The sequence below is a fragment of the Anser cygnoides genome, chromosome 1 (assembly GCF_040182565.1).
Source record: "Anser cygnoides isolate HZ-2024a breed goose chromosome 1, Taihu_goose_T2T_genome, whole genome shotgun sequence".
NCBI lineage: Eukaryota > Metazoa > Chordata > Aves > Anseriformes > Anatidae > Anser > Anser cygnoides.
Window position 1 is genome coordinate 167,098,309 of NC_089873.1, and position 17,264 is coordinate 167,115,572.

At 34.0% G+C, this 17,264-nt stretch overlaps 1 protein-coding gene across 17 annotated transcripts in view; it reads left to right on the plus strand.

Moving 5' to 3' along the window:
- MYCBP2 (MYC binding protein 2) overlaps positions 1 to 17,264 on the plus strand; it is a 198,272-nt gene that overhangs the window by 81,202 nt on the left and 99,806 nt on the right. For all 17 annotated transcript variants that reach the window (XM_066987323.1, XM_066987316.1, XM_066987331.1 and 14 more), the window contains 10 exons: positions 2,189 to 2,306; positions 5,757 to 5,961; positions 6,349 to 6,502; positions 8,996 to 9,168; positions 10,245 to 10,370; positions 10,483 to 10,610; positions 12,408 to 12,499; positions 13,062 to 13,196; positions 13,287 to 13,370; positions 15,084 to 15,180. In XM_066987323.1, the coding sequence (XP_066843424.1) occupies positions 2,189 to 2,306; positions 5,757 to 5,961; positions 6,349 to 6,502; positions 8,996 to 9,168; positions 10,245 to 10,370; positions 10,483 to 10,610; positions 12,408 to 12,499; positions 13,062 to 13,196; positions 13,287 to 13,370; positions 15,084 to 15,180 (1,312 nt within the window). The remainder of the gene's footprint in view (positions 1 to 2,188; positions 2,307 to 5,756; positions 5,962 to 6,348; positions 6,503 to 8,995; positions 9,169 to 10,244; positions 10,371 to 10,482; positions 10,611 to 12,407; positions 12,500 to 13,061; positions 13,197 to 13,286; positions 13,371 to 15,083; positions 15,181 to 17,264) is intronic.

The following is a 17,264-nucleotide window of genomic DNA, read 5'->3' on the forward strand; positions in this document are numbered from 1 at the left end:
TGCGGTTTTCTATGTTGAGTTTCAGTGGATAGGAAAGTAATTGTATCACGGGTTTTAAATTCCATATAAATCAGTCTACTCTGTTTATTGTATTTTTCCAAATTCCTCTTAGTTTTATGAAGCAAAAAATATTACTCTTATGCAATTTTACTGTATTTTTCGACGTGGTTAAGTGTCTTTATTCCTATTAATTTCCACAGTAGATATGCTATAGTTAGCCATTCCAAAATTGGGTGATCTTAATAAAAGGGCTATAGACAAGTATAACATGCTACATCTGTCTACTTTAGTTGCTTGTCCGCTTTTGCTCTGCTGTTACTAAGCAAATATCATACTCAACAGTCAGATAATATAGCTGATAGATGGAGTAAGATTTGTGTTTGTGTTTTTTTTTTTTTAATGTAAATTGTTGTATTTATTTGTCAGAGTAGACATCATAGTGGTGAGATTAGAGGCTAATACTGCTTTCTGGCCATCTGTACAAAGACACTTTTGTGAAAATTTTTCACTCTAAGAGGAGTGTTTTTACAGTAGTATTTAATTATTATTTTTTTTTCTGCTTCAGTACCTTTTTGAGCTTTCGTAAAGTTGAATTGATGGTTTGAATGACTGAGGTTGAATAATATCCCTCTAATGTTCCTTCTTTTTGTAAACGTTTCATCATTTCTGCTGCCAAACTTAGCTCTGTATGTGTGTAAATTATCTTCCTGGTGTCCAAACCCTTGTGCTTTTAGGCCAACAAAGACTTACAAATTTATGAATGTCATGTTTTGTGTCCTCTACAAATTCTGTGCTGCTCTTCAGTCTATCTACTTCCACCACAGTCAGCCACTGCAAGCAACTTTCTCCATAAAGGAATCAATTCTTTCTGTTATATGTGTTCCCTCTCTTTCAGGTCATTATTCTGTCTTCATACTACATTCCTCTGTTCCACATTTCCATGTGTCCACATCTTCCCTCCTCCTACCCTTTCCCTTTAGAACATACAGTGTCTCTTCTTCCTCCTACTTTTTTGCCTGCATTGTAGCCAAAAGCAGAACATGCAGGTAACCCCTCTTTTTCTACATCAGCTGCTAAAGATTTGCTACGTAAACATGGGCTGACACTTCTTTATTCCAGTGTAAGACAATCTGTTGTTATTTTATTAGATTAAGTTATTTTTGAAAGTGCATGCAAGTAAGTATATATAGTGCTGCGATTCCCTAGGGTTAGAGTTCCCAAACACGGAGTTATTCTGGAGTCACTTGTTTATCAAATTCACAGTCCAAAATGATTTTGAAGTGTAGGTAGACATTCATTATAGGACTCAAATTCTGGTACAGTTCTTACAGTATCCTGTTCATTTCATTGTGATTTATATAAAAATTTTAGTTGTAGTGTCTCACAGTTCTTTCTTTTTGTCTCTCCTGCAATCTTTCTTTCTTTGCTTCTTGCTCATGCTACTGATTTTTTTTTTTCCTTTATTTTATTAAAATGGTAAAATGATTTTCTTATACCTGTCCATATTTGGGAGGCACAAATATTAGACTTTTCCAGATCTTTATTCAGGAAAACAGTTTGGAGAGGATTGTTCTTTCTCAATTCTGTGAATTTGATGGAGAGTAGGTTTTTAATTCCTTATTCTCCATTAGAAAGTTGCTGGAGGTGGGTGGACCCTTTCTTTTATAGTTCTCTAGACAGCTATCTCAGGAGGGCCATAGCAGTATTGCTTCTGGTCATTGTACTAGAGTACCAACCACATAAGGCTTTGATCACTTCATAAAACAAACAATTTTGTTAAGTACATAACCAACATCCTCACCACAGATTTTTTTTTAATGCTATAATTCATTGCTCTATATTTTATATGGCTATACACACACACATATATATTACTGTAACTACAGTAACAGAAATGTAATCCTACAATCATATAATTAACCATTTTTATTCTATGACAATTCCTGAGTTTAGTTGAAAAAGGTACTTGATCTGGTTCTCTGTAACAAGAAGGTAAAAACTTAAATATCCGGTACAGTTTTTCAAGCTTCTGTTCATTTAATAAGTAAGATGTTGCTTGACTCTGGTTCCATATAGTATGTGAACATAATGAATATATTTCAGTTAGTAAAATCGTAGTAATACTAGTATATACGTTATATGTTGCATAAGCATGTATTAATACAAAATTAATTTATTTTTGATATAGGGGATGTCCTACTTTGGTGCAAGCATTACCAGGTCCTAGTACACAAGTTACTGCCGGAAGCAACCATACAGCTATTCTCTTAACGGATGGCCAGGTTTTCACATTTGGAAGTTTCTCAGTAAGGAAATAATAATGTTTACTTATGGGAATATACTGATAATCAATGTATTGCTCAGAGGCCTTTCAAAATTGTTCACTTATACTTGCAAGCATAGAACAACTTATGGATTCTGCATGTCTTTTATGTCTATGTCTCATGTTTAAAAATGGGGCCTCTAATATTGTTGTGTTTAGAAAAGCATGGTACCAGAGATTCTTGGCAGTTTTGAGGTGGAACAGTTTTCTCAAATTCTTTATTGTTACAAGCTCCATTGCAAATAAGTATCTATTGGATATTCTATTACCTGCATTAGCTGGAAAAATAACAGGGTCACCTTTTCTTCCATAGAAATGGCCATGAATTGCAGAAGTTGTACTTACAATTAAGGATAAATTATTGATCAGTATAACACAGCATAACTCTGGTACTTTTCTTTCATATCCACCTGGCACATACTCCCCCATGTCCATTGGGATCAATTTATATTTTCACTGAATAAGCACTTCAACATCATTTAATCCCCCTTCATCCTGACTTCAGGGCTTTATTTCACCTTGTCCTTGAAATGCTCCCTCACTACAGCTTTTCCAGGGTAATCTGTTGTTAGTATTTTCCCCAGAATGTTCTTTTAACAAAAACTAGAGTTTAGAATTGGTTTTATATGTTTTAAAAACAATGTACTGCCAAACACAACAGATACGTCACCTTTTGGAATCTGTATCTTTTTACAGAAAATGCGAAAAAAATGAAGATTGAAATTTTAGAATTGAAAATTCCATTTTTAATTAAAACTGTGCCCCAGATGGCTCTTACATTAGTTAATATTTGTTGTTTTTCAGACTTTGAGTTAGACCTTCAGTCTTTGTCAAAAGTGACTTGGGTGCATAAAGGCTTAAACTTTGTTGACTTCCAGTGAAACTTAGCCCCTGAAAATCCAAATTCACTTTGAGAAATAGGATTTTAAAACCTGTCTGTTGATTGAGTCTTTTTCTTAAAATAAATAAATAATAAATCACCCAGAAACAAAAAAGGCTTTGAGGCCGTATTTAGACCACCTGTTCTATGTCTTTACTCTTATCTAGTCTTAATACTATCAGACTGTAAGTTTACTGAGAGTCTTATGAAGTCAGGCAAGCCCAAGAGCAAGCATATTATTTGTAAATGTCTTCACTAAGCTTGCTTGTTTACAGTTTGAAGTATTCTCTTATGGCATACAGTTTCAGTTTCAAATAAAAATTTGATAAATAATTTCTAAATAGGCAAAAATTGAGATGAAAGCAAAAAAGGTAAATTTTTCGATACTGAGATTTTCAGGAAATAGTTTGCAAAATAAAAAGGTATGTTACAATTTGTCTTATTTGCTAACATGGTTTTAGTTATGACTGAAGTGTAAGGGGAAATTGAGACTGATGAATATGTATAGTTAAAAAAAGGGGGCTGTACAATTTCACCTACCTAGAGGGATGCACATTAGTATCAATACATATAGAAAAACTTTACTGAAAATTAACTTACTAGTTAATACTGTATTCATTTGACATGTAAATAAGCAGGAAAAAGAATATAAGTAGTATGTGTCAGTGCGTGTATATTCATTATACATGCATTACATACATACAGTATAACTTAATTGTTTTTCTTTCTTGGTTCAACTTTAACAAGTTTCTGATGGTGCATATGTGAATAGTGAATTCTCTTCATTCAAAATTAGTTCAAATGTAAACTTTAAAGACTGGACCAAACTTCTAAATTAGATTATCCTCATCAGTCTCTTCGTTTGCATTTGTCTCTCCCAAACAAAAGTGGTGGTTTTGCTTCAGTATGGAATATAGTGAAAGGATATAGTGAAAGGATGTTGTATGTCAAAAACTATTAAATATGCTTGAGAAATGGTCTTATAGTATTGTGTGTACTTATTCTTCAGGTTTGGTAAACTCAGGAGTGTAGAAGTAATTTTATTTTCAGAGGTTGTCAATGTGGAACTTTTCTTTTAGCAATCTTGATGTTTTAAATTAAATAAACTATTGATTGGTGAGGGAAACTACATGGAGTTAGAAAACTTGCAAATTTTGTTTCTGCAGGGAGGTATTGCAATACTTGGAATGCCATATTGGTTTGTCTTCCTATAGCAAATACGTATTTGTAGAATCGACATCTCAAAATTCCAGTCCATATTCTCAGTTGTGTATTTGGATTTTATGATGTGACTTCTCAGTTAGATGTGAATAAGCTCTCTCTGAAACTGAAGCAGAGATTGGAATTATAATTCTCTGTTCTGTGGAGTTTCCCACAAATCTGCAATTTTAGGCATTTTTTATTCCCCCCACCCCTTTTTTTTTTTTTAATTCTTGGCTTTATGAACTTTATACATGAAGCTCAGTTTGACTGTGTTTCTGTTCAGGCTCACCTGTAGTTAATATTTAGTGTTATGTAGAAAGATAAGTAACCTGCTGGGCAGAATGTATTTGCTGTACATGCAAGTTCTTCTCTTCTAGCATTTTAAATTATAAATTACCTTAACTTCATTGGTATTGAATTAATTTTCTTTGCCTGAGTGAAGTAGATGGAGTTTGAGCAGGTTTATTGCATTAGTTCTTACTAGATTTTAAACTAGTAAAGGGTAGATTTGGTTTAGATATAAGGAGGAAATTCTTCACTCAGAGGGTGGTGAGGCACTGGTACAGGCTGCCCATAGAAGCTGTGGATGCCCCATCCCTGGAAGTGTTCATGGCCAGGCTGGATGGGGCTTTGAGCAACCTGGTCTGGTGGGAGGTGTCCCTGCCCATGGCAGGGGGTTGGAACTAGATGAGCTTTAAGGTCCCTTCCAACCCGAACTATTCTGTGATTCTAGGATTCTAGATACTTAGGTGCTTAGGTCCATCTTTCAGTTAGCTCGCTGTAGATTGGAAAGACACCCTAGATCTTCAGGTCAGGATGTTAATGAGCATATTCAGGGGTGCTTGCTTAGGCACTTTATACTCTTTTAAGCTCAAATTTGATGTGCTAATCAATTTCTAGGAACTGTTAAGAGGTATTTGTTCTGTCAAACTAGAAGTCCATAGAAGTTCAGAACTGAGTTTAATTTAGGCTGTCTAAATCAGTTCCTATCAATTAATTCCTTGTTTAGCACTGAGTTATTCAAATATTGAGTATTTAAATAGAATAAATGCTGTTATATTTGATTCTGAATGTGGAAATGAATGTTCTCCCTAATGGAGTGTTTGAGTTCCATTAAAAAACAAAAAAAAAAAAGAAAAACGTAACTGAATAAGGAGGGGAGAGTATTTCTCAAAAGCTTGCTTTATTTAAACATCTAGTGCTTCACTTAAAGTAGCCATTATTTTCTGAAGGTGATTTCATGGTAAGCTCTCTCTTCCAGATTACTTATTTTTTATGCTTTAACTGTGTAAGTAACCTGCTTATCTCTGAGACTTGGTGTTAATTACCAATTTTATATTCTCTCTATAGAAAGGTCAGCTTGGTAGACCAATTCTGGACATGCCCTACTGGAATGCAAAACCAGCACCTATGCCTAATATAGGCTCTAAATATGGACGCAAAGCAACATGGATTGGAGCAAGTGGAGACCAGACTTTCCTCCGGATCGATGAAGCTCTCATTAATTCTCATGTGCTTGCTACATCAGAGATATTTGCAAGCAGGCACATAATAGGCAAGAAATCATCTAGAATATTTTAAATGCTTACAAAATTATTGGAGAAGAATCAGATTCAGGCATGCAAACAATAAAGGAGCAACAAATTGAAAAAGTGAATAGAGGGAATTAAAATATTTTAACTTTGTAGTTATGTTGAGCATGGCTCCCTTAGAAATGTAATTTTATTAAAAAATAATACTAAAATATTAATATTAACATTAAAAATATTAAAAAGTCAAAGCTTTTTTTGCACTTCACATTTTTTGCAATCTTACTATGGTTTATCATTTGCTGTAGCGGCATCTATTCTTCACTGCTACATTAGTGCTTCATGCATAGAATATGCCATGTAATGAGCGAAGTCTTTTTGTTGTTTTTTTATTTCTCTCCCCCTTGATCTAGGTTTGGTACCAGCCTCAATATCAGAACCTCCTCCTTTTAAATGTCTTCTGATAAACAAAGTAGATGGCAGTTGCAAAACGTTCAATGATTCTGAGCAGGAAGACCTTCAAGGTTCTGGTGTGTGTCTGGATCCTGTCTATGATGTTATTTGGAGGCAAGTGTGGATTATAGCTCTTAAAGTCATAGTATAGAAATCCTTTAAAAATATTTTGGGAGGCTGGAGATTTGATTATGCTCATTTCCTGAGTAAACAAAAAAAACAGTTCTGAGTCTTCCATGCATCTTATTTTGCATTTTTTTTTTGATGATTTGTTCAAGTAAGCCCCAAATGAACTCCTCCTACCTGAATTTTTGGATTTCTGTTCTTTTTTGCATCATTCTCATTCCAACCTCATGATGTTTAGGGAATCCCAGTCTATTCTACTCATTTTCTTTTTTATTCTTCCCTGGATTTCCTCCATCTATGCAACATTGTACTGACTACTTGAATTTTCTTGACATTCCAGTTTCCACAACATTGTGTCTTTCATCTTTGTTTTTCTCTCTCAAGCATTAGTGATTAAGACTTGAACAGGAGAAGGAGTAGAATAATGGTATTCTTTTCACCTCTGACATTTTGAGAGGATAAACTAAAGATACTTACATAGATAGTACAGGCATTCAAGTTACAGTTATCTTTGAGTGTTGCATTCAGTGGAGTCACTTACCAGGTGTAGATCATAAACCTTTGTTCCAAAACAGAATCATAACATCAAATGCTTCTCTAAAGAGTTATTTTATAGCTGTATTGGGCAATATTTGGGACAGAGAGTTGAACTGATATCTGGGTGCAAGTGGTGGGTGTTTACACTTATTTTTGAAGACTTGGTCAAAACACAGTAATCACTTAAAAGTTAGAATAAAGCAGGGAACCAGCTAGTCAGTATTCATCTGGAAAAGATACTATCATGTAGGAGCATATCTTCAAAAGATCATTGTGTCCGTAGGCTACTTGCATTCTACTTTGGATGTCTTCATCCAAAATTGAGACTTCAGAACTTACTAGCCACTTAACATTGAAGCATGCATGTTTGATAGGCCTATTTCTTTATGACCTCTAAAATTCCCTGGGTGGCTGTAGTCCTGCATTGTGCACATCCCCAGGATTGTTGGAGTTTCATTCTCTAGGTACCATAAGTTCTTACTTAAATTATGCTGAGATTTGAAATAAAGAAGAGTAGCACCCACATCCCTTAAAGCCTTTGGTTGTGGTATTATCAGGATGATTAAAACACACTGAAAGGCCCAATTTGTGAGTTATTCCTGGCCATGAGAAAGCAGGAAGTTTCAGGGTGGAAAAAGGCAGGTGATGACACTCAACTTGATGTAAAACAATAATGGTTATTCAGCTTGACAAAGTTCAAACTCAAGTTTCACATTATAAGAAAGTAACTTAAAGATGATATTATGGGTAAATGTGGGTTGAGGTGTTGTTCTGTTGCCTTGCAAAAATTTGGAGACTAGAAGTAAATCTAGAACTTCGGGACATAACTATGAAGAATGGATTCTTGAAGTTTGCAGATTTATTTCTGTGTTATATTCCATACTTGTTTAATAGAAAATATTAAAGCAGTCTAAAGAAGAGATGTTAATGAATATGCCAATTGTTAGTGAAATATATGGTATATTAATTATAATTCCTGGGCAGTTTTATTCATGCCTATTTAAATGAAAGGGACAGTTTCTTTGTACAAACAGAGATGATATTCTTTACTTTTTAATTTTAAAGATTTTCTTCACAGTTCTGTGAACTTTTTAAGTTAGTAGTGTATTTGAAGTGGTTAAATCATTTCATGTATCTTTATTTACATATATGCATGTATATAAATTTAGACATTGCTAAATGATTGAAATCCTGAATACATATAGTGTCCTGTAATATCTTTAGTTAAAACTTTCCTTCTCAGTTACTTATACCATCTTAGTCCCTTTTGGATTTTTAGTACAGTGTACCAAGTGAAAATTTATTTCTTTCTTGTGCAGAACACTACATAGGCCTCTATCTTCTAACTGTTTCTTCCTTTTACATAGTGATATCAAAAACTTCATTTTCTTTTTGTGCATGTTGATCTATAGTATAGAAAGTCTTTGTATTCCCTTGTTTATGCTGCCATTTTCTATGATCCTTTAAAAACTCACAATGGGATGTTATATATTCTAAAAGCCCAAACAAAATATGTGGATTTCTCAAGATGTTTTTAAACTTGCTTAAAGGTGAGTAGCTTTTTTACTTTCACTTGTCATCTTTATCATTCTTGAGCACATCTTCCATTATGTCTAGTACTTTGCTACTTAATTCATGCTTCTTAATAGATGATACCATTTTAATATTTATTAGGTTTGAAAAGTGCCTAACATTTTCTACAATATGCAAATCCATAATATGATCGTTTGACTTGAAGTACAATAAGAATGTTGTCTCTCCATTTGCCTAGTGTTAAGCTAGTAAAGCTTATATGTATTTGGTGTAACGATGTTCACTTTTAAGAGTTTGTACTGGAATATCTACATTTTACATTAAATAGCTTATTTAATTATCGGTTAGTTTTTTGTATTTTTTTTAGTAGGTGAAAGGGCTTTTTTTTCACTCTGTTTTGTCTTGCTCTAGGTTTCGACCAAATGCTAGGGAACTGTGGAGTTACAATGCAGTAGTTGCCGATTCCAGACTTCCCTCAGCTCCAGACATGCAATCCCGGTGTAGTATTTTGAGCCCAGAACTTGCTCTACCAACAGGTTCCAAAGCTCTAACCACCAGATCTCATGCAGCTTTGCACATTCTAGGTACACATTTATAGTTGATAAGTCAGAAGCTTAGATGAAATAGACGCATTACTTAATGTATAAATGAACTGTAATGTAACAGCTTTCTGACTTTTTTTTTTTAGTTAAAATCTTTTAATTTTTCACCATTGTTCTTAACACTTATGATCTGGCTGACATTCATTAATTTTAATCAGAATAATTTTCTTCAGACATCTTAATGATGCTAGATGATTTTAGAGTTCTGATGGAACCTGCAGAGGTAAGCAGAATACAGTAAGAGAGCTTCCTAGATAAACTTTTTGGACAGTCTGCAGTCAATACTCTTAAGTTAACTCGCAGTCTCAAAAAAAAACAGAAAAAGCACCCTTAAATGTGCAATTTTAAAATTAATTCAGTATCTGTAACTAGAATTACTTCTTGCAGCTTTGTATAGTCAGCCACTAAGAGTAATACGATCTCCTTTTGTAATCTAAAAAGCACACCAAAATGAAAAATAATCCTGTAGTATTCATGTATAAACTGGCCATAACCAACATGTCCAGTGCTTCAAAGCACAGCTTTGGAAATTATTTTAGGTTACTTGCTCAGAGATTGTAATGGGTTCATTGTCCTGTGTGTTAGAGACAGGATAAATTTTAACTTGAACAGTATTTTTTGTGTTCAAGTTAGAATAAGGTGTCTTAGGTAACCATGTATACGAAGCATAAAGCCTTGTATGAGGGCTCTCAAATCTGCCAATTGTTCATTTGTTACTTCAGCTCTTTTTTTGTGGTAATATGGGAAGTAAAAGTAAAATCAACAAACAATGAGGGTGTTGCTGGCAATTTATTTACCATTAGATTAAATCATGTTTCTTGGTTATTCTGGAAATTGAATCAATTAAATGACTTCAATCTTCAATAGGAAACCTTCAGATTTTATAGCAGTGACCCATAACCTAATCAAAATTAAAATGATACTCAATAGACTACATGTGGTTTAGGGACAAAGCAGCTATGTTGCTTTGATCTTCTTAACTAGGATTCATTTCCATTTCACTGACCATAATTAACAGTAAGAAATTTTAAGTGTTTCTTGGTTTTGCTTTCTTTTAGGTTGTCTTGATACTTTGGCTGCTATGCAGGACTTAAAAATGGGTGTAGCAAATACAGAAGAAGAGACTCAAGCAGTAATGAAAGTTTATTCTAAAGAAGACTATAGTGTTGTTAACAGATTTGAAAGTATGTACACAGTAAAATTTTATAGCATAAATTAATCAAGCTTATGGAATAAAAGACTAGGGTAGATTAACTGTATTTTTTTATTATTATTGTGTTTTTTTTTTTTCTTTAGGTCATGGAGGTGGCTGGGGTTATTCAGCCCACTCAGTAGAAGCTATCCGTTTCTGTGCTGATACAGATATTTTGTTAGGTGGTCTTGGTCTTTTTGGAGGTAGGGGTGAATATACGGCAAAAATAAAGGTAAGGTATTTGGTTTTGTTTTAAATAATTTTATGTCTCAAATTCAGAACGTTAGAAATGCCACCTGCAAACATGATTAATTTTATTTCTCAGTGAATGAGTAGTTTCCTGTATATTAAAAGCATTAGTAATAGAACTGGCACCAGGCTTCTTAGTGAGAAGTAATGAACCTTACACAGGTAAGGTGGATGCAGTAAAGAACTGAGAATTACTATTCTTAATTGTCAAGAATTGGACCATTCTTACATTCACTAAATGCTATGCCATCTTACGGGTGCCTGGAGCTGATACAGGAGTGAGTAAAGTAGTTCTGTGATCGTTTTCATGAAGCTCAGAAAATTTGCAGAAATTTTGTGTTGTGGGCTTCAAGTTAGAAACACATCCTGTGTCAGGATACATGGGGGACTGCCTTTCAAAAACAGAAAAAGAATGCTTATCAGTAGCTAGAATTCCTTTAGTACCAGCTGAACTGTTGCTTCCCACAGATGCTGCCATTTCTTTCCCAGACTGACCTCTGGATGGCTTTTCAGCTGGAATTCTTCAATTGAAAATGAATTGAAATAGCACCAAATGTACAACTTGTGTTTGCTTTGTGCTGAGCATAAAGATGATTAGGACTGGAGCATGTGTACTGATGTAAATAAATACATTGGTTTGGAATTGAAAAAAAAGCTCAAGCAAACACAGTGTGATTATAGGATATCATTATCATAAGATATCACTTCTGATAAATACCTTCTGTTCTTGCATTTAATAGGGATTTCAAAAACTCCCTGAAAGACATTGAAAAGGAAAGATAATAGCTGTAGGAGATTTATGTTTGATCTTTATATAAGAAATATGTTGCTGTTGTCATATGTTTGTCATTTAATGGGTAATTGAGTTTATTTTTCTGTTTTCAGATGAATAGGGCTACTAATTATTATGGTTTATTTTAGGGAAATTGATGGTATGTGGTTAGCATTAACATTTGTGTAAGACAACTGGAGATCTGAAATAAATAGTTGTAATTTATTCTAGTTTAATACAGTGACTAAGAATTACAAATGATTAAGGAAATCAAAGAAAGTTAACCAGAAGAGCATTACTAAGGTTTAAGTACTAAAGATTGTAACCCTGACAAAGCAGTCTTGTATTATTTGTTCAATTTGTTTCTGGTTGTCTAAGATTAGCTTATGACCATTTGTTAATGGTTGTCTAAGATTAGTTTATGACCAAAATAAGATTTGCCAGTCCTATCGCAGATAAACTACATATTAAATAGGGTCTTACAGCACAAGTCATAGGTACATATTGTGGGCCTCTCTCAAGCTGATCGAATTGCAGAAGTGATTTTTGACTGATTAAGAAGCCCAAGTTCTTTTGAAAAGGGTAACATCTTTTGTCCTATTCAAGAACTGTTTATGATATTATTGACAGTCAAGCTGTCCCTTTCCAGATAAGCTGAGTATATCTCCAGATAGAAAACCTTCATATTCAGCCAAACTTTGCCTTTTTTAGATTCTCTGTATTTGTCTTGTCTGCAAGATTTACAGAGTTTCTCCACTTAAGAATAGAATATGTTTGGGCATAAGGCTGGGAGATCAGTGTCAATTGCTGTTTTTTAATAGTTCATGACATTACAAAATCCCGACTTCCAGGTGGGAATTTGCCTCTCAGTGACAGTAACTAGCAGTTATTTTTGGGAAGGGGAAAGAATAGTATTGGACAGTTTCCGGAATACAAGACAGGAAAAAGTGGTGGTATGAAGTTTGTAACAGCTGAGACATATTTTTACCTTTTTTCTTATTCTACCAGTTGTTTGAATTGGGTCCAGATGGGGGAGACCATGAGACTGATGGTGACCTTCTTGCTGAAACAGATGTCTTAGCATATGATTGTGCTGCTAGGTAAGATGTTTCCCTTACTTACTTTTTACTTACTCATATTAAAAGGATGCTTTGAAAGATGAAAGAATTTACCATTGAAATAATCCATGACTAATTCTTTCAATTCTTAAGTATCAAGACCCATGCATATAATACTGCTTTCTTAAACGTTCATGAGTAACTTCTAAGAATCTATGCATAAACTCTTGTAACTTACTAAAAAATTTACTCACTTACATTACTTGTAGTAATATGTATTAAATGTAGTTAGTTTTGTGTACATTTTAAATTAACTTTATCTCTCTTTATTGTTTGCATTTCATATCTGATTGTTTCAAAATGCAAGACCATGCTAGACGTAAGCATTTGCAGGTATTTCTGAATTTAAAACAAAGAAAAAGTAAAATCTACTACAGTGTTTTTCAACAAAATATTTTAAAATGTCAAATGTAAATAGATACTTGAGATTAATAAATTAATTCCCATTAATTTTCAGTTTTCTTTTATAAACAGGGTATAATTTGTTAAAGATCAAGATATAAACTAATTCAGTTATATCTTTTTTTGAACTTATTTCTTCAAGAGAGAAGTATGCAATGATGTTTGATGAACCAGTACTCCTACAAGCTGGCTGGTGGTATGTAGCCTGGGCAAGAGTGTCAGGACCTAGCAGTGATTGTGGATCTCACGGACAGGCCTCTATTACTACGGATGATGGGTATTTTTTTTTCTGTATTTTTTAATGCAGAAAAAGAGATCTAATATTACTTGAATAATTGCTTTTGTTGTTGTTATTTTTCTCTTTCAGGGTTGTCTTTCAGTTTAAAAGTTCCAAGAAATCAAATAATGGTACAGATGTTAATGCAGGGCAGATCCCACAGTTACTCTACAGGTAATATTTTGACCTCTATTTAGAACAATTTATTGACACAGTTTTTAAGAAGAAACCCTGTTTAAACAAATATATATTTCATAGCATTGATATTATCTAAAGTTAAGGAGATCAGTATCTGAAAAATTGAGGTAAAACTTAGTATCTAAGAAAAGTATTAAGTACGTTATACCACCATGTATTTCTTCATGGTTTTTCTTTAAAAGCTTATTCTTTGTATGTTATGTTCTGAGACATTCTGTGTTTCCTGTGCAGTGAGTACTAGGACCAGGTGATCTCCACAGGTCCCTTCCAACCTCAAACATGCTGTGATTCTGTGAGACTTTCATTTTTAAAAAAATGGCTTTAATCATAGAATCATAGTTCTGTAGAGCTTCGTGATTTCATCTAACATTTCACTTTTCTTCTAGTTGGGAAGTATTCCATTTAGTATGCTTCACTTTATGAGTAGTATGTCATTAAAAAGGTTTTCACATTGCTTTGCTTTAATGAAAAAAAGCTAAAACGAGTTGTGCTTTACAATTAGTTACCATAAATTTATTGTTCCTGTGATAAATGCTACGCAAGTGGTTTTAAAAAGCAAGAGCTCTTTCACTGTATTAATGTATCTTTCAAATTTCCTCAGATATATACAAGACCTGATACATGTATAAATATATATATATATTTATATAAGTTAATTGAACCATATATATACATCAGGTCGCTTGCTATGTCCTTTTTCACTACGTCCTTTTTAAGGTCCATTGTCAGAGCAGCTGACTTTTCCAGGTAAACTCTGTGTCCATAAATGCCTCTCTATCCAGAGGAATGTTTTGACTGATGCACGTAAAGTCCTGGTACAATTTATTAATAATTTGGTTAATTTCTATGGAGATATAGCTATAACCAAAGACAAGCAAACTTAGGGTCCTCTGAAGAAGGATGTGGCTGAAGAATCACAAGTGGCACATGAGGAAAGGTGCTGCATTAACACGTGCTGCCTATATTGGTTTTGCTTTTATTGTGTGGGACTTTGGGACCCACCTTCAGATACTTTAATTCCAAACAACATCCTATACACTTCAGAGTTAAGAATAGACTCAGGGATGTTGTATCCCCAGGAAATAAAAATACTTTTTTATTAGGAACCAGAATTCTTCAAGATGTTAGTATCCCTTTGGTCCCCTCTCTCTTCTTTCACTTCCTTATACGTACATGCAGTTTTGTCTTTTTTCGTTGCAGTTTGAGTGAAATTGAAGGGGTAAAGTATGCTCGAACTTGTATCTGCCTTCAGGATGTGTGGACTGATTTTATCTCTGTGAATACTAAAAGACAAAAATTTTGCATTTTAATTCTGAGTGCTTGATATGCATTAGATATCACAAGGTAAAAATGATGATGTGGCCTACACATACCGAAACCCAGCATTCTTTGAGAAATAACATTGCTAGTCCTAAAATTTTTATCTGAAGAAATAAAGTAAATGCTTGTATAAATTTTACATAGATCTCAAATTTATTCTCAGTTGTCACAATGTTGCTAGTTGAACAGAATTCAAGATATTTAATTGCTGGTCTAGAAGGGTTAGGAACTGGAGGAAGTTATGCTGAAATTGAGCATTTATGGATAACTCTGTTAAACCTTTCTTCCACTGTTGTTCTTCAACAATAGAAACAGGAAAGCTTGGTGCAGAATATAGGTCAGTTCTTAAATCTTAAATTGGTCTTCCAGGCTGCCAACAAGTGATGGTAGTGCATCCAAAGGAAAACAGCAAACCAGTGAACCTGTGCATATTTTAAAGAGGTCTTTTGCCAGAACTGTGTCAGTGGTGGGTATTATCTGGAATCCTTTCTGTTTTGTGCATGTTCATTTAGACTTACAAAACCGAAAGATGTATGTGTGGAAATCATTAGTTTTTTGTTTTTTGTTTTTATCTGCTCTATCAAGCAGAAGTTACACTGTTACATAGAACTTCTGTGTTTTGATTTTGTTCATTTGTTTGTATTATTTATTTGTTTTCTGAAGTTTGCAGACTGCAAATTTAAGCCTGAGCTAACCTTGGTATTAACCTTATGGTGCAAGCCTAGAAATATTTTTGTTTATGAGGTTTAGTTTACTTTTCATGTTTGAGTTTCTTAGTTTTCTTTCTGATTGTCTTTGTTTTGTTTTGTTTTGAGTTTTTACTTACTGATTGCATTCAGTGTAAAAGCCCTTACTGCAAAGAGATTAATATTGGCAGATTTTAGTTTAGTTTAGTTTAGTTTAGTTTTGAAGGAGCTTAACTGTATGCTCTTTTCTGTGGCTTTTACATTGCCAATTAGTCATTGGTAAGATTCATTTTCCTCTTGGATGCTTTCCTGAAGGGATGCACGACACGGACTCCTGATGGCTCTTGAACAGGAGACATTTATTGCCCTTTTTCACTACTAGATATACTTTCCCCGTAGCCCCACGCGCTGTCCACGTGCCTGAATCTGTCTTACAATTGGTTAGAGACCCTCAGACACGCGCCTTGAGCCAGCCAGCAATCGGCCACTGCCCAAAGCTCATCTTTAACACTGTAGCCAATTTACTTTATCTCGACCTTGCTCAAGTTTTTGGTTCTACTGCTGTTTTCCTCATTATCTCTAACTCAGGGACATGTGAACCAGCACAAAGCTCCCTGCAAATTCCTTTCCCACACTTTCCAATATACATTGAGTATCAGCATTTAATTAAACTCTGATAAGCTGAGGTAAGGAGTATTAATAGGTACAATGCTCTGCATCTATTAGTAGAAGATAGTGTGCAGTTCTTCACATACTTCAGGAGGAGGATCAAATTTTGAGGCATAATGCACTCCTTTGAAATGCTATATTATGATGCAGAATAAGGCCAATTCCGTCTTTGTGTTTTCATAGTACAGTCCCTTACTTATCTGTTCCAAGCAATGATTATTTGTTGTTCAGTTTCATCCTTTTTTTCAGTTTCATCCCATAAAATATATTTTATGCTGCATTATGTGTACTGTCAGTATTCTTAACTAACAGTTACATAGAAGTTACTGCCTACATACAGGCGTGCAGTCTGTTTTTTTAACCAGCTTTTTTTTCTCATTTACATATTCTGCATTTTTTCGGTATTCTCTAATGATCAGAATGATCTTCCAGTGTTCAGATTAATTCTAGAAGTTTGATATGATTTGCATTTTTAGTAATCATTATTAGAACATATTAATAGCTACTCTAAATATGTTTACTTTAAAATTTTGACATTAAACTAGGGACTACTGTGGCTTTTAATACTTCGTACTGTATCTTCCTTCTTCATTATTTTGATGCTATTATCCCTCACCACAGGTACGAATTGGCATAAGAGTTTTACCATTCTAGAGAATCAGGCATTCTGGACATTGTATACATAACTGAACAGTCAGTGTGTTTGTTGCAGCTTGAAGGTATACCTGCACCTTGTAGGTAATCAATACCAAATACTTGTAGGCTACCTTCTGAGGTACAGCTGTATGAAACTAACACATTTCGTAACAGTAGAAACAAATTTTTGGATAAACAAACAAAACTTTGTAAACCCTCAGATTCCTCATGGACTACCAAGCGCTTCTGTTGAAATTTCCAAGTACTGTAAATGTGATATAATTCGCATGATCTTACAGATCATAACTGATTAAAAGCAAGGCAAGACCAGCCCTGATACATTACCATTATGGCAAAAATGTATTCTGTTAAAAGTAAGTATCACACTATTCAATGCAGATTAAACAAGTAAAATTTACTGAAAAATTTGTATTACAGATGAATAGAAACAGCTGCTAGTTCTTAAATAACTGAGAGACTTCCACATGCCTAATATTATAATATGTTATAAATTGCTTTTAGGACACCAATACAGTGAAATATTCCCTACCTTCTCAGT